General features: G+C 48.4%; 2 protein-coding genes across 4 annotated transcripts; one reads left to right on the top strand and one right to left on the bottom strand.

Moving 5' to 3' along the window:
• The first annotated feature begins 326 nt into the window (after positions 1–326).
• SDHC (succinate dehydrogenase complex subunit C) lies at positions 327–21,062 on the top strand. Of its 2 annotated transcripts, none has more exons than XM_033093015.1 (6): positions 327–420; positions 6,014–6,070; positions 7,725–7,826; positions 15,334–15,395; positions 17,356–17,519; positions 20,243–21,062. In XM_033093015.1, exons 1-6 carry the CDS (start codon positions 401–403, stop codon positions 20,345–20,347), a joined length of 510 nt encoding a protein of 169 aa, XP_032948906.1. In that variant the 5' UTR covers positions 327–400; the 3' UTR covers positions 20,348–21,062. The 2 variants fall into 2 exon arrangements, with proteins under 2 accessions (XP_032948906.1, XP_032948905.1); XM_033093014.1 differs by lacking the exon at positions 327–420 and adding an exon at positions 4,304–4,374.
• On the bottom strand, positions 20,923–25,317 carry CFAP126 (cilia and flagella associated protein 126). Of its 2 annotated transcripts, XM_033093017.1 has the most exons (6): positions 25,263–25,317; positions 24,064–24,126; positions 23,807–23,887; positions 23,276–23,452; positions 23,064–23,185; positions 22,787–22,928 (listed from the first exon to the last, which is right to left on the bottom strand). In XM_033093017.1, exons 1-5 carry the CDS (start codon positions 25,287–25,289, stop codon positions 23,075–23,077), a joined length of 459 nt encoding a protein of 152 aa, XP_032948908.1. In that variant the 5' UTR covers positions 25,290–25,317; the 3' UTR covers positions 22,787–22,928; positions 23,064–23,074. The 2 variants fall into 2 exon arrangements, with proteins under 2 accessions (XP_032948907.1, XP_032948908.1); XM_033093016.1 differs by lacking the exon at positions 23,064–23,185 and having other exon boundaries at positions 20,923–22,928.
• Positions 25,318–26,825: the final 1,508 nt, after the last annotated feature.

Consider the following 26,825-nt stretch of genomic DNA (forward strand, 5'->3'; position numbering starts at 1 on the left):
CCCTCCCGGTGGGTCCCAACTCGTGTGTCTGCATTGGTGAAGCTTCAGAGTAGGACGGGAGGGTGTCCGCCGGCCCACAAGACGGCTCAGCCCCACCTTGGGGGCTCGACTGACTGAGAAGTGCAACTGTTCGAATCCAAGTGAGCATGTGCGCAGGAGAAACGGACCCTGCAGCGCTCCAGCCGGCGGCATTTCTGCCGAAACTCGGGCAGATGCTGGCAGAAGTCACCTCAAGGGGTGAGGACGGGGGAGGGGGTGGGGGTCTGCAAATGATTGGACTCAGCTGAGCTGGGGAGGCTCCCAGCCTTTTATAGAGCCCGATGTCACGTGACGGACCCCGCCCCCCGCCGCCACGAGGGCGGGGCCGCGGGCGTCACTTCCGTCCAGGCCGGAACCCAAGATGGCTGCGCTCCTGCTGAGGTGACTTTCGTGTGGGGCTGGGAGTCGGTGCCGAGGGCCCGCGGGAGAGCCGCGGTGGCCCCCGACGACCTGCTGACGGCCGTGTGGCCTGTGCCTGGGCAGGGGAAGTGCCGGCGGGTATGGCGCCGCGCCCGGGGTCGCGGGGCCGCTGGCCTGGCCTGCCGCCCCGGGCGCTGCGGGGCCTTGGGGTCACGGGCCCGTTATGTCTTCCTCACTTCCTGCGCAGGGGTCGCGCGGGTCTGCCCCCTTCTCCTGGCCCACCCCTCAGTTGGGTCCCAGCTCCCTCCCCGCCGCAGCCCGCGCCGAGCTCCGGGAAAATAAATGCGGGCGCCCCTCGGAGATACAGCGTGTTCTGTTTCAGAGCTCCGCAGTCAAACGAGCATCGGGTATCGCAGTAAAGCCAGGAGTCATCTTTTTGCTGGTGAAGGGTCTTGCCTTTAATTTGTTAAAAAAAAGAAAAAAAAAACAACGTCGGTGAAGTGCAATAAGCGGGGCGCAGCAGAGCGAGGTCTGCCTGCAGGTGTCAGGTGGGCGAACCACCGGCTCTTGACGGGTTGGGCCTGGGCGGGGAGACCTGACGGCCTCGGCCTCGGCCTCGGCCTCTGACGCCTGCAGACGCCGGCTGCTGGCGAGGAGCGGCGTTGTCCGAGTTCCTGACGGCCCCTGGCCCCGGTGCAGGACGCCTGCACCCCTTCGGGCGGCCGATGGCAGTAGCGCCCGGCGCGGTGGCTCTGCTGCCCCAGCCCCACCCAGGGGATTCGAGGGAGTGGATGTCCCCGTTTTTCTCCTCACTGTCAATTCACCGTCCAGAGAAATAACCTAGATTTCTTCCATTCTGAACGGCCCGCTGCGTAGGCCTCAAGCTCTGCTCAGAGCCTTTCTAGCAGAACGATTTCAGTGACTTTTGACACTCCTGGTACAAATCCCAGCCTCGTTTTGTGCCAGCCCTATTTTTGGAAACTATTTGTTATGGAAAGTTAGGTTTCATGCTGTGGAGATTTAATTCCCGATTTCCCCAATGTCTTCTCATTCCTCTTTCCACTTAGGTCACCCAGTATAAAAATAGAGGGACTTTATTTAGTTTTTCTCTGTGACAGAATGATCCCTTTTGGAGTTGAGAGCAGGAATGGCTTATCTTACTCCTTTGTGTTTCTCCCTGCCTCTCCTTTCCTGGTGCAGCTCGTTTTCTAAGGTGTGCCACGGCCAGTCTTGCCAGAACTGCCTCCTTTATTCCACTTAGTTTGACCGCAGTGGAATGCTTTTGGCGTCTTTGATATGTCATGTTTTGGTAGTGGTCAAGGGCTTTTGGTGGAATTAACATTTAGCTTGGAGTGATTACATAGGTTCTAAACAATTCTCTTTAGGAGTTTCAAGCTTAGTGTTTGGAAGCTGACCGTCATTATACTCATTAAGTAGACAGCATTATTTTGAGTTGAGAAGGACTCACCACCAGGATTCAGTGCCAAGAAATAGACTCTTCCAATAGTGTAATCTGAAGCTCTTGTGGGAAGGGCACCTCTCCATTCATTTCTCAGAAGAGCTTTTATAGGAGGGCTTTTAAAAATAAAATATATGTCCTGTGAATTTCCAGGGCTAGTTCATTTCACTAGAGGTATTCGGAACTGTTTATAATGTGTGGCTTTAACCTCAAAGGAAACTACCTTCTAAGAAATTCTAGGAGCTGGTTTCTAGTTCTAGTAGCATCACTAATTCCATTTATTTTGAACAAGTCAAGGTCGTTGATTCCATGATTGTAGATTTCTCATTTGTGAATGAAAAGAGTAATAACTTGGGCCCCCTTTATCAGAGTGTTGTGTGTCATGGCTCTGCATACTGCTTGTATACTCCCTAAACAGTTCCCGGGTTGGCCAGCAATGGATGACCAGCTGAGGATAACCAAACTCCGTTGACACTCAGTCAAGGAATGACTTGCCAAAGCCAAGACACATACTGTGTTTCCCCGAAAATAAGACCTGGCTGGACCATCAGCTCTAATGCATCTTTTGGAGCAAAACTTAATATTAAGACATGGTCTTATTTTACTATAATATAGGACCGGGTCTTATATAACATAATATAAAATATAATACCGGGTATAATATAAAACTGGGTCTTATATAATATAATGTAAGACCTGGTCTTACATTAATTTTTGCTCCAAAAGACGCATCAGAGCTGATGGTCTGGCTAGGTCTTATTTTTGGGGAAACACGGTAGGGAACTGAGCTGAGAGCAGCCAGGCTGGTATGTTCGTGCTGTTTGAGCACAAAGTCACTGAGAATCACTGACCTCTGGACATTGCTCATCATATTAAAGTTATGTGAAACACCTCTAACGTAAGTTGTAACACTGAATTCATAAGGCTGCTTTTTAAAGTAAGCCTACTTATCCACACACCATTTTCTTGAGCCTCTTCTGTGTGTCAGACATTATTACAGGTGATGTAGCTGCAGAATATTCCAGCCTATTGTTGAGCTCAAAGTCTAGCAGAGGAGATAAAGAAATAGATTAATTATTAAGCGACATAGTAAATGTTGACATGGAGATATGAACAAGTGGTGTGGGTCACGGCAGGTGCAGCAAGTAAGGCTAAAGAAATGGTGATGTGGTCCGGGAGTATTTGGGCTTGAGGGTGGAATGGATGAGGCTGTGAGGCAGGTTCCAGTCAGGGAAGAGCATGGACAGAGGCATGTGGCCCCAAGAAGGCTTGCTTCTCTGGGGTGTAGTGTAGCACCTTGTGTAGATGTGGGGGGCAGAAGGGGACTTGCTGGAAAGTCGGTCCAGAGAGTCGGCCCGGGCAGTGCTGAGAAGGGCCTTGTTTGGCTGCGGTCTGAACCTTACCGCGGAGCAGTGGGGGAGCCAGTAAAGTCTTCTGGGCAGAAGAGCCGTGAAGTCAGTGTTGCTGTTCAGTACGTTAGCTCTGGTCATGTTGAACGATGGGGAGAGGCTGGTGCTGAGACATCAGTTCATGGGGGAATGAAGAGGGTGTGGACTCAATGCCTGGAGATGCTAGACCGAACGGGTAGCATTGGGTGATGCCTTGCGTGATATGGGCGGTGAGAGAAAAGAAGAATCAGGGATGACGTACGTTGTAGCTTAGGAGTTAGCTGGGGCTAATAACTGTCGATCAGAACTTTTATATAAGTGATTGATTGTTCTTCATCGTGCCCTTCAAGGTTATACGTCTGTTTTAGTGTTGCTGTTATCACAGACGTGTATGAAACTTGTTGGCATACCATCAGATTAAGTTTAGAGGTCACATAAGAGAAATTCATTATAGTACAGTCACGTCTTGTTTCGGACCCAAAATGGTTTTACTCAGTTTGATCACATAGACTTGGCTTTGAATAACTTATTTTTTCCAAAAGTCAAATCCATTTTCAGCAGATGAATTTTTTTTTTATCACCACTGAGGGTTTTAAAAAGAATGTGATGCGAATTCTAAAGACCTTGGGGGGAGGATCGCTTCTCGGCCTTTTGGCTAAGAATGAGTGAAGACCTTGGGGACACCAGTGAAACATCAGCACTGTCTTGCATGTATGCGGTGTGTTGCAGTTTAGAGAGTGCTCTCCTGTACGTTTCCTCAGGTCATCTAGCAGCCAGCAAGGCAGCTAATACTGATTCTGTTCCCTGAATTGAAGGCTGCAGCTCTGACTCGCTCCAGTTGCGCGTCTCATGCAGGGCTGGGACTGCAGTCTGCGTTCTTACTTGGTCTGCTGCTCTTTCTGCATTAAATTTCCCGTCCAGAGAAATTTCAGAAACGGTTGGAGCAAAGGTTATAGTTTTGGGGAGATGTGATGCCTTTGGAAGGGGGCAACACTAAGTAGACATTTTAAGTTTCTGGCTTGTTAATTAAAGGTAAAACAATGCTGTTACTTTGTAGCTACAACACATGAAGCACTGTTTCAGGATTGGAAAAGGATCCTTTCAGAGCGCCTGGTTTCACGTGCAAAGGCAAGACCATACCTGCTTGTGTCTGTCACATTTCACTGGAGGTTGTGGACTTTGGGCCGCGGTGTCTGTGGGGCGTTTCCATTGGTATTTGTCTGGGACGGTCACACTAGACAGCGCTGTACATTCCAGCCCACGTGTGCACACGGCCGGGGGCTGAGTGACGGCCAGGCCTGCCGCTGGGAGGAATGCGTGCCCTGCAACTCAGTGTCACAATGGCTCCAATTGAGTTAAAGAGGTTTGCTCCCACTTCTTTCTTTCTGGGAGCCTTGGGTACACAATGTCTGTATTCACCTCTTGTTCCAAAGCTGGAAAGAGGGAAGAGCTGAAGGAAGTGATGGTTGGATTATTTTTCCTTCACATTGTGGGCCCTTCCCGTGTCCTAGTGTAAAGCAAAGGGTTCTTGAAATGGTTGTGCGTCTAATAGCAATGGGGCGAGGGACATCCTTGGACTTGGTGAGGTCCATGTTCCCACAGTGCAGTGCGTGTAGCGGAGACACGGGAAACTTGTAGAATTGGTGTGTTTTAATTTTAGTCCCAGGGCTTCATTCTGATAACTTTCTTAAGTGCTTCTGGAAAGAGTGGATGGAATGTGAGTAAGGGAGTGTGGTGGTCCAGCTGCTGTGTGAACTGGGCCTGAGGTAACGTCTCTTCACATAGGACGTCGGGGCACATCTCAGTCTTACACCCGAGCAGCAGGTCTGGTGATAGTGGATACATTCAAAGGAGTCGGAAACTTGCGTGTCCTCTTCACGCACCTGTTCACCTGGGCAGTAAGCAGGTCTTTGGGTACTCATTTTTTTCACACGGTTATAGGAGAGGGTTTTTAACTGGAAGTTCCTCCAGGTTGTTTGCAACGTGATGGCAGCTCCTAAAACGAGAGCTTAGTATTTAGGGCCCCCCCTCCACAGACACCCTGTTCTTCAACCTTTCATTCCTCCAGCTGCCGCAGGAGGTGTGTACTTGGAATTGCCGGCAGCTTGTTCTGTTGTTTTTTTTTAAACTTGTTTTTTTTTAACCATCACCTCCTTTAAGACCTAGCTTTAAAATGTCACTTTCTTAGAAAGAAGAAATAGAAAATTTCTCGAAGATACTGTTAAATTAAAAATAGGTGCAAATATATGTCTGGTATTCACCTTTTGTGTAAAAGTAAGAGGACATAAAAATAGTTATTTGTGCTTGTTTATTTACATGAAAGAACTCTGCAAAACTAAAATATTCAGAAACTAAAATATTCAGTTACTAATAAAGGAAGAAGTAATAGGAAGATTGGGGACATATGTGGGAGGGAAATTTTTATATATATAAAATATTTGAATATATTCCTTTTCAGAATATTAAAGTAAGAAAACAAAACAAAAGTCACTTTCTTCTCTGTTGAACATTACCAACTCTGATTATGCCTTTACCTTGTATCATTTGTGTTCAGCCAAATTTTATTTTGCATTTGTACGTAATATTTGTGATTATTCTCAAGGTATTTAAAGTTGTAGCTCTCCAACTAGAAAATGATCTCAAGGACACGATACTGTCATTGCTTCCATCTTATTCCTCATTCCCCTCCACCCCTAGGTCTACGGCAGACAGAACAGAGAAGTTGGTCTCTAAATGTGTGCTGACTCTTCACTGTGTTGTTTTGCAGACATGTTGGCCGTCATTGCCTCCGTGCCCACCTTGGTCCTCAGCTCTGTGTGAGAAAGTAAGTTTCTAACTCTGCGGGGTTATTATTACCGGACATTTTTTCCTCAGGGAAGAGTATTAGGTTGTTGGCTTAGATTTTGGGGGGACGTACGAGAGTGAGTAGTTGTAGGCGGTTGGCTGAAGCCATAGTGATCACGGTCACCACTTTTCTCATCTGGTGGTTGAGGAAGAAAGAGTAGAATATTTATTTGGTCTTTTCTTAATTTTCCTCCCTTTCAGCCTTTCATTGATTTACTCCAGTTCTTGATTCCTTCCTTGACGTCTAATTTTCTTCTCTCCTTTCTGTTTAGTCTTTCTTCCTTTAACGCTTTTATTCCTTGTAACCTTTACTTTGGGGCAGCTCTCAGGAATTAGCCTTTAAATATATTTCTTCCTGCTATCTTCATTTCCAGCCTATTGACTTCAACAATGGCCTCTGTGCTGTTTGTTTTTTTTTTTTACTTTTAGTTTTGGAAATATTTTACACATTCATATAAATTGGAAGAATAATGCAGTGAAGTTCTGTATATCTCTCACCTAGATTCATCAGTTGTTCACATCTGCAGTGTTTACTTATCCCTCCATGAAGTTTAGGTTGTGCCATATAAAGTTGGTATTTCTGTAGGTCTACACTGGTCTAGTACCGGCCACTTAATGTGCTTCAGCCTGATATACATGTAATCACTGTTATTATTTTCTCTGAATTCTTTGAGATTAAGCTGCAGACATCATGACATTTTCCTTCTAAATACTTCTCTTAAGGACACGAACATTATATTATAGAACACAGTAAAATTCTACAAACTCAATTATCAAATTCAGGACATTCATTGATACACTTTTATCCGACATACAGTCGATTTTCAGATTTTCTGTTTGTCCCAAATAATGTACTTTACAGAACAACAGACCTCCTCTTCCCATTCAGGATCTAGTTAGGCTCACAAACTGTGTTTAATTGTCATATTTCTTTAGGATCCTTCCATCTGGAACTGTTTCTTAACCTTCGTTTGTCTTTTATGGCGTTGACGGCCAGTTGTTTTGTAGAGTGTCTGTCAAGTTGGGTTCGTCTGCTGGTTTTCTAAAGATTAGATTCAGGCTATCAGTTTTGGGCAGGAGTAATACATGAGTGATGTTTATTTTTTGGAGGGGGATGGAATCATGTTTAATGCAGGCACATAATAAATTGTTGAACATAGATACTTAACAACTGGCTTCAGCCTAGCCCCGTGACGAGGGACACCAAGAAATTAGGCAGACATACTGAGTGGAATGCAGTTCTTGATTTTTGAGAATCTGAAAGGGAGACTTGACGAGCCAGCGGCGTGTGAGATGGCATGTGTGGCCTGGGAGGAGGGTTGTCCATTCGTGTAAACCGTTTGAGGTGTTGTGCTTGCTGGTGCCCAGCGAGACAGAAGTCGCGCTTGCCTTGGTGGACCTGTGCATCGGGGGCGGGAAGAAGTTACCCTCTGATATACATCACGGGGTGACTGAGGTTATATTCATAAATAGCTGAGTCAAACTTGGCGTAGAACTAAGGTGAGTGGACGAGTGTGCTTTCCTTTCTCAGTGGGTTCTTCCAGCCCAGTTCTCTTTATTTTAACTTTTTCTTACATAAAAATTTAAAGCAAGTTTACTTTTAATCATTTTAATACCTTCTGGTTTTATTTTAGTGCTGTTCCTTTGGGAACCACAGCCAAGGAAGAGATGGAGAGGTTCTGGAGTAAGAACACTGGTTCAAACCGTCCTTTGTCTCCCCATATCACTATCTACAGGTAAGGCTCTGGGACTGGGGATTCTAGAAGTAGTGGCTGGGGGTTCTGGAGACTGGACCCCGCTCTCCTTGATTATCCCCCAGATATCTTCTAAGAAGGTGACTAAATGTTGTCTTGTGGCCTTAAAGGGTAGTCTCTCCTTCAAAGCTACCATTTGGAAAATTCTGGTAAGTCAAAATGCTATTAATTCAAAAACAGTATTTTGAAACAATTGCAGATTTGTGCGGATGTTGCAGAAACAGCACACAGAGTTCCCGATTACCTTCATGCAGATTCTCGGCTTGTCAGCCTGTGGGGATGGCCTAAGAACAAGCGGAGCAATGACAGTGCCTGTTAGTCCTGCCTTAGCTTTCTACTCTGTCTGCAGCGAGTGATCACACACTTGGTTGCTAAGCACAACCCATTTCTTAGCTTACAGCTCTGGAGGCCAGAGGGCTGGCAAGGTCTCACTGGGCAGAAGTTGGTGTCGGCAGGGCTCTGTCCCGTCTGGGGCTCCGGGGAGAGAGAGGGCTTCCTTGTCTTTTCCACCTAGAGGTGCTCTGACTGCCTTGGCTTGTGGCTTCTTTCCTCCATCTTCAGAACCAGCAGTGATGGGTCAAGTTCGACTCCCATCCCATGACTTTCACCCATTGTCACATTTCTTCTCTGACCTGCTCTTCTGCCAGCCTCTTTTAAGGACCCTTGTGATTCCATCGTGCCCATCCAGGTCATGCAGGATGGACTGCTTGTCTTCAGGTGAGCTTATTAGCAATCCGATTCCCCGTTGCCACGTGAGGTCCCAGGGATCAGAACGCACACAGCTTTAGGGTGGCCGTGACTCTGCCGACCACTGTCCCCTAATACTCGAATGTGTGTCTCCGGAATTCAAGGGCGTTCGTAGGACAGCCCTCACAGTCAGGAAGTTGACGTTGGTTCGTGCTCCCATCTGGTCCGCGTGTCCCATTCAGATGTTGCCAGATGTCCTTCAGAGGTCCAGGACCCCACCCAGGCTGATGTATTGCGTTCAGTGGTGTCTAACCTCCGTCAGTAGGGAACAGTTTTCAGTCGTCCCTTATCTCTTATGACCTTGCCAGTTTTAGGATGTTCCTCAGTTTGGGTTTGCCTGAGGTTTCCCTGTGATTTTTGCGTTTTCGGCGGGAATGCTTCTGAAGCTTTGCGGTGCTCTTCTCAGTGTGTTGTATCTGGGCGGTTTAGTCCATTGCTGGCGGTGTAAGTCTTTCTCACTGTTAAGGTGCGTCTGCTACTTTGTGTTTATTAGTTAATACTGATTATGTGGGGAGACTAAGACTATAAGTACGTCATTTCTCATACTTCTACCCACCAGCATCTGTTGATAGCACTTGCCTGAATCAGCTGTAACTGACGGTTGCCAAATTGTGATTTTCCTAATTTCATCATACCTTCCAGATTTATTGATTACTATAGGGTAAAACTTTCTTTATCAGGATAGACTCAAGGATTCCTGAAAAGAAAAAGTCACTTCTCCTCTAGTCTTACCATACCAACTGAGGGAAGAACACCACCATTTCCCCCGATACTCAGTACTTCTGACACCAACGTGTAGGGGTTTTTCCCACACCAATTGGGTGTCCACACTTCTGTTCTGGCACTAACTTCCGGAAGACCTCACAGATTAGTGGCTCAGTTCCACAAGATTGCCCTACTCAGATGACAGCCCCAAGTCCCAGCTATAAATCGGATTCCCGTGACCCTTTTTTGGGTACAGTGATTGGGCTCACAGAACTTGGAAACTCTTACTCGCGTTACCTGGTTATTATAAAGGGCATTCCAGGTGACAGATGAACAGCCAGCCACCCTTACAGGTGCCTCTGTGTGTCCGGAAGGTTCTGAGCACAGCCGCTTCTTTCCCCATGGGTTGGGGTGCTCCGCCCTTCTGACATCCACATCTGTTTACCAACTGAAATACTGTCCGAACCCCGTACTTTTGGGATTTTTATGGAGGCTTGCTCACATGGGCACGATCAGTTAACAGTCTCCAGCCCCTCTCCCCTCCCTGGAAGAAGGTGGGGGTGGGGCTGAAAGGTCCAAGCTTCTGACCGTGGTTTGGTCTTTCTGGTGACAGGCCCCATCCAGAGTCACCTCATTAGAACAAAGGAGGCTCTTACCGCCCAGGAAATTCCAATGGATTTAGGAACTGTGCGTCAGGAAATGGGGCCAAACACCAAATGTTAGAGCGTAAGATGCTCCTAGCACCCTTATCACTCAGGAGATTATAAGGGTTTTAGGAGCTCTGTTTCAGGAACTGGAAACAGAGCGAGAGAGAGATTGATTTCTTATTGTTTTGCCCAAAGGGTTCCAATGTTATTCTCATCTATTTTGATGTTCAGATTGTCCTAGATTTGGCTACTGGGAGTTCCTCAAGATGGCTCCTGTGAAATCAAGGTCTGGGTGCGAATGTGCTTGTTGCGACCAGGGTGTCATGGCTTCTAGGCCCTTTCAGTAGAAGGAGCCAGGGTACATAGGTGTGAGGACCCTGGCACGTGCGGAAGTGGGTATCTGTTACCGCTCTCAGAAGTAGCTCTGACGGCTGTTATGCTGGTGTCTTCCCCCAAAAAACCTTTGGATCTGCTCCTTTTTAGCTAACCCAGCAAAGTAGCTTGAGCTCTGCTACGCTCTTTCCTTGGATTACTGCCAGGGAGGCCGGCCCTTCACCGCCTCCACAAATACCACAACCCTTGAGATTTTTTCCAAGCTGGATTCCAGAAATAATTCTGAGTGCAGAAATTGGACATTCTACTGAAACAGAAGGATACTAATAAGTGATCTCAGTCCTTGCTACTTTTTGTTAAGAGAAGAAAGATTTGGGGGAGGATTGCAATGGGGAAGAACTTGTCAGATCGTTCTGAGTCTGTACTTAAAGCTATGGCCTCTCACGGGCTGTACACAGCCGGTCGTGACCTGGTGAGGTGGGTCTTTCACTGCCTATCTGCTCTTCCAGTTTTGAAACTCTAGACATCCTTGTGGGAGAAAACAAGTAGCAGGGAAACACGGGGCTGTATCCACCGTGACGTGTCTGAGGAAGAAGTCTAAGATATCTGGGACCCTGTTTTCTGATATGAACTTTCAGAGTTGTTTGGAGGAGGCATGGAAGTAAGTGGTTAAGTCAGCAGTTTCTGAAGCGCTCTTTATCTCTTAATAAATTGAGTCGGCTTATCAAAGCAAAGGTGTATCCAGAGATTAAGTTATCAGGAGAACAAGAGTCTTTCAAAATGATATTAGAAAAAGTTTTTAAACACTTAAGCATTGGAAGCGTTCTTAGATTTTAATCTTGATCACCAGCCCCATTGGTTCTGAGTGCCACTCACGCTGGGCCTCCCGCCGAGCTGCTGTGGGCACTTGTGAGGGGCTGGCCCTGCAGACTGCACTATGGCAGCAAAGCAGCTGTGCTTTGATCTGTTTTATATGCTGGGTTTTTGCATCTGAAGAAAGGGTGCTGCTCAAAAAAAAAAAAAAAAAAAGTTTAAAAGCCAGTATTGTCCCTAACGAGTGAATTTCCTCTGCAGCATTTTCACAAACGGTTGTCTGCCTATGTTTGCACACCTCCAATGGCAAGGAATTCACTAGCACACTTTTCCAATGTGGGAATTTCACTTATCAGAAAGACCCTTATTTTCTTTAACTCACTACGACTTATATCTTCTCTCCAGTGGCTCTAGGTCTACCTTGAACTATATAAAATAGATCTAAGCCCATTTTTCCCCCTCACAACCTTTTGTTGATTTTGAATATCTTTTCATGTGCTTATTGGCACATGTGCTTGTTTGTATTAGGGTGGTGCAAAGGTCATTGTGGTTTTTGCAGTTATTATTAACCTTTAAAGCCGCAATTACTTTTGCACCAACCTAATATATCTGGAAAAATGTATATTCAAGTTCTATGCTCTTTTTTAAATTGAGCTGTCTTTTTTTTTAAAAAAAAGCCTTTATTTTATTTATTGATTAATTGGTTAAGCGTGCAGGAGTTTATTACATTAATGCTGGGAACAAACTTGTTGTGATAGAACCAGGTTTGAAGGTGATCTCAGAATCCTGCCTAGGACTGTTTTAAAGAGAAAACTGCCATCACCGCTAAGTCTTGTGAGTCACATCTGTGCTGCTGCTTCTGTGTGGGTGTGGCCTTTCTGTAACTTACTGCTGCCGGAGGGTAACTTTTTTTGTTGTGGGTGAGTACACGGAACACAAATTTGCTGTATAGTTCAGTGGCGTCAAGAACACGCGCACTGTCGCGCAGGTGTCCCCACTGTCCTCTCGTCTTTCCAGACTCTCCCGTAAACAGTCGTTCCCAACACCCCTGTCCCCAACCTCTGGCAGCCCCCACTCAACTTCATGTCTTTGGAATCTAGGACCTCAGAAAGTAGAGTCGCACGACGTTTGTCGTTCTGAGTCTGTCTTATTTCACTGAGCATAATGTCTTCACGGTTCCTCCAGGTTGTACGTGTGTTGGAATCCGACTTGCTCTAAAGCTGAACAGTACTGCATTGTGCCGAGGACACAGTGGTGACCGTGACACGGTGGCTTCTGCCTTTGGCCGTCGTGGGTGGCGCTGCTGCGAACGTGGAGGTGCAGCTGTCTCTTTGCATATCTGCTTTCAGCTCCTCGGGGAAAATCCCAGAATCGGCGTTGCTGATCACATGGGGATTCTGTGTAATTTTTTGTGGAGCGGCATGCTGTTTCCACGGGCTGCACCAGTGCCTTCCCTCCAGCATGAGGAAGCTTCCAGTTTCTCCACACCCTTGCCATGAGTTTTTTTTTTTTATCATAAACGCCCTAATGGGCGTGAGGAGGCATCTCTCTGTGGCTTTGATTTCTGTTTCCGTGATGACTAGTGACGGGCAGCACGTTTTCATGTGTCTGTTGGCCATTTGTGAGTCTCCTTTTAGTTCTCGGTGGTACTTGCAGCACAATTAGTAGATCAGTCGCTGAAATTGATATATCCTGTGTCTCTAGCTTTCTTTGATTACCATTCTACTCAGAGTCAGAAAAGGAACTAGAATGAACACACTGCAAATCAGTAGCTATTTGCGGATGCTCTGAGTGTGCTTGTATCTTAGGAGCTGGAAATACAAAGATGAATAAGAATCTGTGTGCAAAGGAGCTCGGTGGTATTCCCTGAAAGACATCTTTCCTAAGAGAAATCATACTGCTCCTAGTGATCGGTTGCCTTTTCTCTAAGTGAGTTAAAAGAATCTTGATTTTCTGTACTAGACTCTCAGCTAGTGTGCGAACAGGAAATAGTGGGGACAACTTCGTAGCTTTGCTTCGTGACATCTGAGGCCTCAGCTAGGAAACATGGGCTGGGCCGAGTCGCTCTGCACATACTGACTCGCATGTCTGGGGTTGGTTCTGGTTGTCGGGGCCTCCTTTTCTGTCCCCCTGGGCCTTTGCGTAGGACTCTGGGCTTCATCACAGAGTGAAGGGGCACAGGGAAGTGCATCTGGGAGCAGGCAGTGTTGGCACTGTGTTTCTGGAGGCAGTCTGTCATGGTGGCCTGCCTGGGTTCGAGGTGCCAAATACCCGCCTGATGGCACAAGGAGTGACAAGATTCTGGAAGATCATGTGGGACTGGAAATCATTGGTGGTGGTTTGGAAAATAAAACCTCCCTCGCCTACTCAGCACTCGGCTCACCAGGCCACGGTTTTAGCCATTTTAGGAAATTAGGGTAACATTTGGCTTCAGAAGTTTCTCACATCACACAAGATCTCGGGATAGTGCCTGTATTTCATGGTGGCTCTTTCGGTAGCGGATTTAACCGTCTGGCCAGGAGCCCTAAGTGTGTTTGGAACGCTAAGCGATGTCTTCCAGTTTCCCCACCTCTTTTTTTCTTTTTTCTTTTTTTCAGTTCTCTCAAATCAATATTTGTTCTTTCTTTTTCAGTGTGATAATCATTCTCTTTGATAATAGTTGGGCAATCTACTTTGCACTCTGTCATCCATTAACATAAAGCTGCCCACCCAGTTGGGAGGCTTGCTTACCCCGAGGACAATTTTAAAAGCCCCTTTTTGTTGTCCTTGACATGTTTGCAAGCCTCAGCTCATTCTGCGTTTTAGTCTCCTGATTTTTCTAGCCAAATCATGTCATTGTTCTCTGCTTGTTTTTTGTTATGTGGCTCTTCTTCTGCCTTTTATTTTTATCGTGTTAAATTGGTGTTAATCAGAGTGGTGTCTAGTCAGTTGTTTGGTTTCTTTGGACATTACTCCTTTCTTCTTGTGACCGTTTTCACTCTACCGTCACGATTCCTTTTCGAGGTCTTTTTAACCCACTTGCGTCGCTTCCCTTCAGTGCTAAGCCTGTGGTCTGCTGAGGTGCAGCATCTGTGTCTAAGCAGACTTTCCAGGGTGGGGAGACTCCTGTCCTCCCCCTGAATGGGAGAACTGGGTGCGGGACATGGTGGTGTGGGAACTCTGGCAGATCGGTAATTTGGAACATGATTTCAAAAGCAGTTTGATGACAGAGTATTTCAAAACTACTGTGAATTAAGAAACATATACTAAATCCAGCAAAATTGGACTTAAAAATCTGGAATGCGTGATTTATTAAGGAATAAATAGTATGTTCAATTTGGATCTTTTGGGGTATATAATAAAAGAGAATTTCATGGATGCAGAGAACAAACTGATGGTCACCAGATGGGAGGGGGTGGGGGGCTGGGCGAAAAAGTGAAGGGATTAAGAAGCACAAATTGGTCATTACAAAATAGTCCTGGGGATGTACAGTACAGTATGGGGAATAGAGTCAACAATATGGTAATAACTATGTGTGGTGTCAGGTGGGCACTAGACTAGTCGGGGATCACTTCGTTAATTATATAAATGTCTAACCATTGTGCTTTACACCTGAAACTGATATGATATTTTATATCGACTGTAATTGAAAAGTAAGTGTAAAAACAACACAGAAGGGAGTTGAGGGGTGACTGCGTGTTATATGAAGCAGTGAATAAATACAACTCACTTAGGTTTTTTTCTAGTTCAGTTTTATGATGGGAGAAACGGAAGGACCCAGTGGGTTATATTCAGGTGATTATTTTCTCACCATGTACAACTTGAAGTGCGTCTTTGACCCATGTTGTTTCTATTTACAAGAGGAGGAGTGTGAGTTATAACTGATCTGTGCTCTCAGCCCTGTCAGTGGTGCAGTCTGGTACAAGGGAAGGATGCTTCTTAAATAAATCAGCGTTCTTATTTTCAGACTAGAAAGTGGAAACACACAAATGTGAAAGCTGTTTGTTTTTGTGTGTAAATACCGTGTTTCCCCGAAAAAAAGACCTAACCGGAAAATAAGCCCTAGCATGATTTTTCAGGATGAGATCTCCTGGACATAAGCCCTAAAGCAGCTTTTGGAGCCAAAATTAATATAAGACCTGGCCTTATTTTCGTAGAAACACGGTAGTGCCTCTCTCTGAGGTGGTTTGATTCTCTTTGCCAAAGTGGACACTCAGAGAGTGTCACCTTCTCCTTTTTAATGGCCTTCGTGTGTTTCTTTGCAGTTGGTCTCTTCCCATGGCGATGTCCATTTGCCACCGTGGCACTGGTGTGGCCTTGAGCGCAGGTATGTCTGTGTGTGTTTATGAACACGCATACACGCAGCACACACACGCACACACACTTCTTTGAAGAACTTGGCTGTTACTTTGGTGCTAGGCACTGCCTCCTTTGCAGCTCAGCAACTTGATTTAGAGAGCGACTTGACTTAGGCCGCTTAGTTTACTCTCTAAACCTCAGTTTACTCCTCCTGAAATGGGTGTGCTCGTGATGCCCATCCCGAAATTGATGTGGTCTCAAGAGACTACTCTGGGTGTTGACTTCCAGAAACAGGGATGAGAGCATGATACATTTAGTCGCAGCGATCTCTTTAGAAGGTGCCGTGCACTGGGCCAAATGGCAGAATCGAGTCTTTCAGCCTGAAGCAAAGTCGGTCCTGGCAGCTGGGACTTTGCCTTCCGGTGTCGCTCCTGCAATCTGTTTTTCACATAACAGCAAGACAAGGAAAACCTTTTGAAAACAAATTGAACCATGTCACACTTAGAGTCTTCCTTAGATTTAAGTTCTGGTCTCCGCCAAGGCCTAAGACGCCTGACTCATCCTGGCTATGCTCCCTGGCTCCTCTGCTCCAGCCACCCTGGTCTTTGCAGCTGTGGCTCGGGCTGTCGTGCATCTCAGCCTGACCTGAAGTGTCCACCACTGCTATGCGTGGTTCCTTCCTCCCCTTAGATCTCAACAACATTATCAGGTCAGAGAGCACTTTGCCGCCATATCTAAGGTAGTAGCTTCTGTTTCTAGTTCTGTTGTCAACTTTCTTGTCAATTTTCTATTTCACACTGTTCCTTCATAGTTCTTTTTGCACTGGTGGTTTCTTTCATAGTTTTTACATAATTTGTAATTATTTTGTTTGCTTAATTTTTATAAATCTCTTTTACTAGACTAAACTCTTAGAGAGTGGGGGCTGCGTGTATCCATTTTCCATTCATACCCTCTAGCGCTCAGTAGGTGCTTAGGAAATCTTTCCTCACTAGTGTATACACCCATGTGAACCAGTTCGCTTCTGGTGGTCATTTAAGAAAGAACAGTTCACTCCTCCTACCTTCTAATTAATCCCCTGATGTGTGCTAGGAATTGGGTAGTGACAATAATAGCCTCTACTTTGATAATAGTTGGGCAATCTACTTTGTTTGGGAGTCTACAGAGTAAAACAAGTAAATATTTATAATGCACCGTGGTTACTTTTTAATAGAGATACGAGATCCCAGAGGGGAGACCAACTGAAGGAGTTGGAGCGCTTGAAAGAAGGATGAGTAGGAAGTTCGTGCAGGAGGTAGAGGAGGGCGTTCCCACGGAGACGACCTCGGGCACGGGCACAGCTGGGTTGTTGTCTGAGAGCAGTGTCTCTAGGGAAGTGGGAAGTGCCCAGACAGTGCAGGACCACCTGCCATGCTGCGAAGTCAGGCCTGGGTCCTCTGGGCCATGGGAAGTCATGAAGGTGCTTGTCCTCATTTGCTCCTGTCATAGGCCAAGCTGGCCTAGACGAAGCCACGGTGAGGGATCGCCTCAGCCTGCAGCGATGGGGTGGCCAGTGAGAAACTGAAAAGGCATGATGACACTAGTTTGACTTCTAAAGAGAATTTATTGAAAAATAACCTTACAAGCAATCCTTTAAAGGATGGAAAGAGATGGCTAGTACCACTCCTCCACTGCTTAGGTTCTGTAGGGATTAAAATACTCATGAGTTTTCATAGTGACAGATGGTGTAAAATCGAGGTGAGATTAGGTCAATTCAGTATGAATGAGACGGGGGAAGGGTAACCGACAAGATGCAGCATCCAGCCGTGAAAAGGGCATCAGAACCTGAAGCTGGGATGCCAGACGACGGGTGCCAGAGGAAGGCCCCTGCCCGTGGAGTGTGCTGTTGGCAGAATGGGTCCCGAGTGGCCCTGCACGTTTTGGACATTCCTGGAGCCCCGATCTGCACGCTGGAGGGCAGCTGTGACGGGCTTGCTTCTTTATCTCCTCAGGGGTCTCTCTTTTTGGCTTGTCGGCCCTGGTGCTGCCCGGGAACTTTGAGTCTTACTTGGAACTCGTGAAGTCACTGAGTCTGGGGCCGGCACTGATCCACACGGCCAAGTTTGCTCTCGTCTTCCCGCTCATGTACCACACCTGGAATGGGATCCGACACTTGGTAAGTCCACTGAGGTCTGTGCCTTTCCCGGGTGAGGGGATCGACAGGCTGCGAGGACTCTGCCCCACTGTCTGCGTCAGTGCCATTCTCAAGGTCGGCTGTGCTGGGCCTCTGTCCAGGGGCCCTTGGGGAAAGCCAGACGAGACCCCGTGCTGCCGATGCAGCTGGGCCTGTGCGGGCCTGGCAGGGACTCACGGGCTCTCAGCCCGAGCACTTCCTGTTTCAGGAGGGATGTTACAAAAACAGGCCTCTGAAGCCGGTCATAGCCTGGCATAGAAGGCGGGTTTATTAGGCAGATAATTGGTACCTGTTGCGTCAGGCTCTGTTCTGGACACGCGGGTTCAGGTTGCTTTCAGTCCCACACTACTGTCAGCCCAGAAGGACGAGCTGGGTTTGAGTCAGACATCCTGACCTCTGTTACCCTGACATTGGGTTATGTCAACTGTTTTGTCTTTTGTTTGTTTCGAGCTGTTGGAGACAACGGGGCCCACTTGAACAGAAATGGGTTGCCTCTGGTCTCAGACTTAAGGTTGGGTTTAGGAATCTTTTGATGCCTCCCATGTGACCTTGGGGTCAGTCGGACTGGTGTCCCTTCCTCTCTATGAAGGGGATTAGCCCCTCCTCCAGCCCTCAGATTTCCTGGTCTGTGGTCTCCCTCCCTAGTCTTGCTTCCTTTCTCCGAAGATGAATACAATCCCCTTCTTGCTGCTTTTCCTTTACAGCCTGAGCCATCTGTCACATGGATGCCTTTGCCTTAGTTTGACCTTGTATAACTTCCTCATTAGCACCTAGAGACAAGTACTGTCTGAATTTCAGTCCGGTCCACTGGCCAATTTAATGGAAATAGGAGGAATGAGAGATCCATGGCCTGTGAGACTAAGCGCATCTACCAGCTGTCCCCTGGGGCAGGGTTCCCTTTGACCCCTGATAACTTGACCTCTCTGAGGGGAGGGCGTTTCCATCACAGCCTTCTTGTCCCACAGAGCCAAGTTCTGCTGAGAACCACTGCTCAGCTTCCTCTGTCACATCCTGGCTCAGGCAGGCACTCGACCTGGGGAAGGAAGGCGAACAGGTTTTGCAGAGTCTCAGAGCTAAGTTAAGGCTTTTCTTAAGCCCTTAAATCTGCCTTAGTTTTTGCTTCTGGAAGGTACTGGTTCTGAGTGTGGGTCAGCGTTGTATCTGTTCTCTGGGACAATCGGATATTTTGCTCCTTGAGCTTGACAGCCACCTTGCCAGAAACTCTGGTGGGGGCATGGAGACGTGGTGCATCTCGGGCATTCTAGAGTACGTCCCCATCACCACCAGCCAGCCAGTGGGACTCAAGTTTTGTAAAACACTTGGCCCTAGACAAACAGCTTTCTGTGGAATCTGCTGGACTCCTCATCTGAAGTGGGTAGAAGCTCTTTGGGGCTGAGCTGGGGCATCTTCTCATCCGGCTTTTTTCCTGGGCTCTACTTTTCTCTGAAGTGCTCCTAGTTGAGTCAGTTTCACAGAGTAGGCATGGCGGGGGCAGTGAGGTATGGAAAGGGGGGAACCTGAAGAGTCTGCTGTTACCACGGGACCTGTCAGCAACTTGAACACAGTGTGTTACCATCCCTGGGACACAGGAGTCTAGATCAGGGTTTATAAAATTGTGGTTTTTGACCCAGTGGGTGGAAAATCAATTGAGTGGGTTGCTGCCAACAAAAAAAGAAATTTAAATTAGAGTATCACGTGTGGAAGGTAGCACACACCTTCCTGGTGAATATTGTTTATCATTCCATGAACTTCTGTACATTTGTTAAAAGACAACATTCAACTGAATAAATGGTAAAAATCTTATTGGCTTTATTAAGCGAAGCATGAGTATGGCAGAAAGATCAGAACTTCAAGGGTTGTACAAAATGGAAGGTTTTTATGGGAAAAAGGTGGAGCAAGGGAGCGACTAACAAAAGAAAGGAGTATTTTGGGGCCTGGACACCTTTTCTTTGGGTGAAGAGATTGCCTCCTCTTCTGTGGGCATGTGACAGATGACCTCACTGGTGCATGGCCAGAATGTTCCCGACTGGTTAAGATGAGGTTTCTGGGAGAGCTAACACGCAGTTAGATCAGGTGTTACTTCTAGGCCTGGCTTCATGGGCTTGAGCACGAGTGACGCGGTGCTTGGCCTGTGGTTTTCTCTTTAACACGTATATATACGGGGTACTAACTAAAAAGTTACTTCTTCGTGGGGGCCACAGTCAAAACAAAGTGGAGGGGTAGTTGTGAATCCCAGAGTTCTTCAGAGCACTGGTCCTGGGCTGGATGAGTGGACGGGCTGCCCCAGGAAGTCACGTGTATCATACCCACGGTTTGGAGAGTCAGTGTACGTGAGTGAATTGTTTGACAAGTCTTGCAGTTAAATGTTTACCATGTTTATCTGACCACAGAACTTTCTTAGCCCGTGTAACGCTTTCGGCATACTGAGGAGCTAGTTTGTGCAGGAGCACGCTTTAGGATACAGTGACCTGGCTTTGTCGTCAGGAGGGAAGTGATGTGTTCAGTCTGGAAGTTCCGGTGGAGGCTGAGGATGCCTCTCTGTCACATGCTGAGTGGGTGTGTTGAAGGTGAAGTTGGCATTTGGGGGCTTTCTAGACTCACCTGAGAGGCGTCACCTGGTCCTTTAGGTGGGGTTGCTTTCTGGGAAGGGAGCTGTGACGGTGACCAAGGCCCTGATCGCTGCGAGTTGTTTTCTTTCTCTGCAGATGTGGGACCTAGGAAAAGGCCTGAAGATCCCGCAGCTGTACCAGTCGGGTGTGCTCGTCTTGGTTCTTACTGTGCTGACCTCTGCCGGGCTGGCAGCCATGTGAAGAGGCGAAGCTCCCAGCAGCATCTTCAGATCATCCGCTCACCTGTCTTCCTGTTGGGCTCTTACCTCTCCCCGCCCCCGGGTGAAGTCCTCCTGATTTGTGTAGACCCTTCTGTGCTTGCACAGCCCCTGCAGCTCAGCATTACAGTACCTTCTAGAACCACAGCAGTGGGGAAGGGTCTGCTTTCCCCTTGTTTCTAAAGACGGAAAGACAGCAGAATCCCCCTTCCTGCCCCACCCCTGTGCAGCCCACTCTGGGCCCTGGAGCCCTCATTCTCTCTCCTTATTGGGTCTTAATTTGTGCTGAGGGTCAGCTTTGGCTCCTTCTTCCTGAGACGGTAGAAACAATGCCAGCTCTGTGGCTGTGCGGTGGGGACTGGAGCGGGAGGGACTGTGGGTGCCACTGCCTGTGGGCTGCTGGCTTAAAGGACCACTCTGTTCATTGGTCAGAGCCCCGGTCTTCAGCACCCACACAGTGTGACTGAAAGAAGGGGGGTGGAGTGGAGGAAACCAGCCTGTCCCGCCAGAGAGCAAGGTGGTTTTGGGGGCAGGTGCATTGAGGGGAAGATGCAAAAGGGAGATGCAGAAATTAACATTGAGAGTTGTTCATTCTCCTTGCATTTCCAGAAAAATAAGCCTCTTATTGTCATGTTTTCTAACCCAAATTCATGTGACATCTTTTTCTGAAACAATTAAAATGATCATTTTGTCTTTGACTCGCCTTGAAACCTGGAGGGACCGAGCGTGGCGGTTGAGAGAAGCCAGTTGCCCCTCCCTCTGGTCTCAGGTATTTTCTCCCCCATTTGGACCTTTCTCAGGAGAGAAATGGTTTATTCTACAAATGGGAAAATTTTCAGGGTGTCAGATGCAAGTAGCAAGGATTTACTATCACGTGGAAGCCTCAGAACAGGAAGGAGTGAGCGCAGGAAGTAAGAGCCTGGAGCGCTTGTGGGCTGTGAAAGGATCCAGACCCCACAAAGAGCTGGTTCTAAGCACCGTGGTACAGCTCAGCCAGCTGTGATCCAGTGAGGGAGCCAGAGGACTGGCGCAGGTGAAAGCTAAGGGACCATGAGCTAAGGATGCAGATTAGCAGAGAGAGGAGAGATTGAAAAAGCAGGGATTGTGAAAACCTGGCAGACATTTACAGTGGGGAAGCTTGCTGCTTTTATCCATAAAGGCCAGGCTTTTGGGTCCTCAACTCCCTCGGCAGCAGTGGTGTGTTGACAGTGTCTGGAAAGTCTGGGTGACAGAACTGTCTTGTCTGCCACTCCATTGGTGGCCCAGCAGTTCAAGCTGTGGGTGGAGAGGAGTCGCAGCGACATCATTGGTTTCCATTGCAGAGGAGACCTTCCATGTGACGCAGGGGTCCCAGGTCCCAGGGTCTCAGGCTCCAAGTGATGGTCAGTCTCCCCTTTTGCTCGACTGGCCCTGGGCCGTCTTGGTGGGCGTCCTCAGGCCCAAACCATGTGTCCTCTGTGCTTGTCCTTGGGGTGAGGGACCAGTGTTCGCGAGGGGACCCTTTGGCATTGGGGCTGGGAACCTTGGGCAAGGGCCCTGCGTGTCACTGCCAGTGGCAGGAAGATGCAGGATGAGGGCGCTGCTGAGCAGGAGTCAGAGGCTGGGAGGGGACAGGGCACTTGTTGCCCGTTTTGGTGGCTTCTCAGCATTCGGGTGATTGGGGCCGGGAGTGGCAGAGTGGTCCTCACGTTTGTATTCTGTCCTAAATGTCTACTTACCTTCTCCTCACTGTTTTTCGTCTGTGTCTTCCAATCACTCTGTACATCTTTAGTTTTCAAACTATTATTTGTGCTTCTGCTTGAGTTTTTCTTTTGTAACTGTTTTCCCTGTGTGCTCTGTCATCGGACATGATGTCTGAGACAGGACAGTGTCTTCAGCTCTGGCTTTCTGGACCTTGCCTTCCCCACCTGGTCCAAACACAGCAGGTGCTCAGCTGACGACTGCACCTGTGCCCTTGGTGGTGGTGTGTGCGCTCAGGAGGAGAAATGAGGGTGAGGGTGATTCAGACCGACGTCCTCTTGGTCGTGTCTGCAGTGTAACTTACAACTGACTCAGGCCTTGTAAAAACGTGTCCCTCCCCAAGCCTCTGCCTCTTCTCCCTGCTGTTTCCCTAGCCCTCTTCCAGGTTATGGGTCAGAAGGGGCAGCCATAGCGGGAGGGAAAAAAACCAAAGCAGTGAAAGATTCAACAAGCGATTTTTATTTTCCAAATTTGCCTTTATTCCCACCCCATAATTTCCCTGATGGGGGCTCTTGCTAACTTCCCTCAACCTCCAGACAGGTCTCCTCAGTGTGGTCCCTCGGTCCCTTCTGGAATCCCAGGTTCGTATTTCTGGGCCTCAGCTAGATTCGGACCTGCCCGTGTGCTAGCGTGAGGGCTTCCGGGGGTGTTAGGACATGTGGCTTCCGAGACCTGGATGGAGTGTGACCCGCAGAGGGGTGTGGGCTGCGCAGCTGATCCGGGGAGTTGAGGTTTGAGCCTGGGGCGTTTAGAAGTGGGGCCGGCGGGCTTGGTGCTTGCTGTGCAGACTTCCTGGGTTTCTTCTGACTGTCTGGACCATGCGGCTGCAGGACAGAAAGGAGTCTGGTCAGGCCTAGGTCGGTCCCAGGGCATCTCGGAATTCTACATTTCTTTCTTTCTCCCCGTGCCCTGGACAAAAGGTCAGGTTCAAAGAAAAAGTTCACTTTGGTTCCACCAACCTCCGCTGAGATCAGATCGTTTTGTACTGTGGTGGGTAAGGTGTCAGGAGCCCATCCCTTTGGATCTCAGGAGGTGCTAAGTAAGAGCAGACAGGGCCCCGCAGAATCGCTTCGGAGTCCCCCTGCTGGGACAGCCCTGCTATAACAAGGGTCACGAGGTGGAAAAGAAATGGAGACAATAGGATTGGAGGTTAGGTGGGAGGAATGCATACCTTGCCAGTGATTTCAGGGCGCAGTCCATTGGAGGCCTTCAATAACTCAGGATTTTTCTCTATCCATCTGGTGAGGGAGGCAGCGCCAGCAGCTGTACGGGCAGTCAGGGTCGCCCGAGCAGGGGGCACTTTCAGAGGCATCTGCCACGTGCCCATGAAGGAACCCCAAGGGTTTGCCTAAAAGGGGAAACAGGTTTCCTGAAGGGTGCTGCCTGCTAGTGAGTGACCGAGTTCCCTCCTCTGCCTGTGGGAATGCATGGTAAAGAGACAAGACGAAAGGTGTACCCCCCCATTACCCGAAGTCTTCGGCCTCTGCTCCTACGTCTGGATTTGGTGGTGTCACCTGAGGGCATTCGTTTCATTCAGGTTGATTTAGGGAGTGCTGGGTGCTAAGTTCCACCCCGGCTGCTGGGTGGACTGGAAGTTTGGGGCGCTCGGGTTTGTGTGAATCGGCCTGATGGTGGCCACAGGGGGCTGCTCGTCTGCCCCCCTCGCTAGCCTTCTTCATGGGAATGGAGATGAGCATCTCACCTTGGAACGGGGCACTGAAGGCAGCAGGTGACCACGATCATTGGCGATAATCTGAGTGTAGCCTTCGTGGGAAGAGATGCCCTGGGGGAGCAATGTGGGGAGACCGTTCGGGAAAGGAGTGAGAAAGAGGGAGAAGGTATCTGGGGGCTAAGGGCTATGGGGGTTCAAAGAAGGCTGCAGGAGTTAGGGGCCTAAGTTACAGAGCAGGATGGAAAGCACCGCAAGGTGGCCTCAGTGCGCGGGATGTGGGGCGGTACCTGTTTTGTCGGCTTGGCGGGAGACCAGTTCTGCAGAAACCTGGGTGAGAAAGCTTTCTCGTACTGTGGATAGAAGGGTGAGAACCGTCGGGCTCAGAAGCCCCGAGCCCAGGAAGTGAAGGCACACTCTTCAGGTTTGAGGGTCCTGAGCCACCTGCCAGGCTCTAGGGGGCTGCCCAGTGTTGAGCCACTAGCCACACGTGGCTGAGGAGCTCCGGAAACATGACTGACCAGTCTGGGCTGAGGGGCTTTGCCAGTTTAAATCCATGGGATTTGGAGACTTAGTACAAAAAAAGGACGTAAGACATCTGATTGTAGCTTAAAATATTAAATGTCGAAATAGTATTTTGGATTTATTGGGCTAAGTATATTATTAAAATTAACTGTTTCTTTAAAATTTGTTACGTAGCTACTAGAAAGTTTAAAATGACATTTGTGATTCGCATTATGTTTTTGTTAGACAGCGCAGGCCTAGGCCAGTGGTCAGCAAACTGGCCCGGGGACCAGACCCATCCTACTACCCATTTGCGGATGGCCCGGCCAAGCTCAGGATGGCTCTTCCCCTCCCCCCTTCTGCCACCTCCCCCAACTCTGGTTCAAGCCCGTTGTTTCTCAGTCTAGTTGTGTAGGACACAGCTCCCTGGCCCATGCGGGTATTGTGAGCTTTGCGCATCCCCCAGCTGAGGCAGTCGGTTGTCGGTCATTGGTCGGCGGCTCACAGCTGCTCATGACAGCCCCAGGACGGCTCTTGTAGGTGAACATTTGCACTTGGTAAAAAGGGGACACCAACTTTGTATCCTGCTAGAAGGATTCCATTCTTTTCAGTTGTATAAAAAATTGCACTCAGTTGTTATATTTTGAATTTTTTCAGAATGTTATAGAGAAATGTTCTCTCTCCTTATATAAAAACCTATACAATATGATTTTTGTCACTTGGCTCACAGAGCCTAAAATATTTACTCTCTGGCCCTTTACAGAAAAGATTTGCTGGCCTCTGGTTTAGACCGACGGTACACACTGAACCCAGAGCCGCCTTGGGCTTCTCCCTGGGCCCTCCCTGCCCCGAGGAACTGAGGAGTGACAAACACGTCACCCCACTCGCAGCTGTCTAGTCAGTGGTCAGAATCCCACGGGAGGCATCAATCCAAAGGCAGAGTCTTGGAAGGCGAAATTAAACGTTAGACAGAGAAAGAACTTACCTGGTTGGCACTGTAGTTAGTGGCCATAATCCTGCCGCTCTGCTGTTTACCTTTGTTGCCTGGCAACCACAGAAGGCGGACCTTCCAGACAACTTCCCAATGAGCAGGTGGCCTTTTCCTTGTTACTCCTTTTCGGGGATGACACTGCCTCTCGGCTTTTTCCTGGAAGCTTAGGTTTATTTTCATTTCATTTTAGGGGCAGAGTGAGTACACGTGAGAAAAGCAGCCGAATCACACCCTGTCTTTTTTCTAACATAATTTACCCTGCTTCAGACCTCCCAGGTTGTCTGTGACTGGGGTCTGTAGCCACTGTCACCAACGATGGAACACCAAGAGCTGTGTGTGTCGGGCAGTGTGGTGTAATGTGCCACGGCCCTTAGAACCAGGCGCTTACCGTGGGAACATAGGAGCTGTGTGACATTGAGCACTTGGCTTCTGTTCAGTCAAGTTGTGTAGCCTCCTTTGCACTGGGATGCTAGAGCCTGCCTCGCCCGGTGAGAAGGGTCTCGGTAAGCACAAGGCTGCAGGTCCTCAGTGCTGCTCAGACCCCCATTACAGGCTCCTCTACTTCATCCTCTCAGGCAGAATAACAAAGGAATCGTTTTACAATCGACTGACTCAGATTTGTGCCGAGAAAAGCATGTCGTGTCCTCGGTCCTAAGTGACCCCTGTCTCCGCCATCACTCTCTGGGCTCCCAGGAGCTTGGTGTTGGCTGGATGAGGAGCCAGTGCTGGCTCACTGAGCAGGCCGGGAGAAGCTGAGAGCGGGGAGCCATGGTGCTTAGAATGGAAACAGTGTGCTATGTGGTAGCTGTGCTCTGACGGTTTCGGGACCCTACAGTCTGCGAATAGATACAGTTATTTCTGCAGTTATCGAAATATCCACAGACCGTTAAGATGTATTCATTTATCTGCAGACTTCTTAGCAACCCTGTACATATAGTTCACATACCAATGAGGAGAGATTAGGGAGAGTGAGAAATCGAAAGAGCCCTGACCGTCATGTGACGTTCAGATGTTAACTAGGAAAAAGCAGGTTCTGCCTCAAGTTAGGTGCTAGGGGAGAGTACGGGGTGGAGGCGGGGTGATTAAGAGACCCCCAGATAGTCCAGTGTTCTGTGTTAGGAAAACCTCCAGTCCTCCTGTGTTCCTTTGCCTCTGCTGTCACATTCACACTTCTGACACCAGATGTTTTCCCCCCCAAACAACTGACAGAAGCTGGATGGCCTACCATTGAACTCAATGCTGACACGAGCTACCTGGGGGTGGCAGCAGACCCCACAGGTTAAGGGCTCAGTCCCATAATCTGCCGCCACTTCAGAAGTCAGTCAAGTCCGGTGGTTGCTGTGCTGATCAATCCGCCACAGTCAGAGGTTCCCACGACCCGCTTCTCAGGATCAACTAACTTGCCAGGGGGGCCCACAGGCCTCCGAAGACACTTCACTTACATCGCCATCTTATTAAAGGGTGTAGTAAAGGGTCCACATGGGCACCACATGGAGAGATGCTGAGGGCCAGGCATGTGGGAGGGACTCAGCTCCTCGGCCCCTCCGGGCGCCGCTG

This window comes from Rhinolophus ferrumequinum, chromosome 22, assembly GCF_004115265.2.
Source record: "Rhinolophus ferrumequinum isolate MPI-CBG mRhiFer1 chromosome 22, mRhiFer1_v1.p, whole genome shotgun sequence".
In the NCBI taxonomy this organism is placed as follows: Eukaryota; Metazoa; Chordata; class Mammalia; order Chiroptera; family Rhinolophidae; genus Rhinolophus; species Rhinolophus ferrumequinum.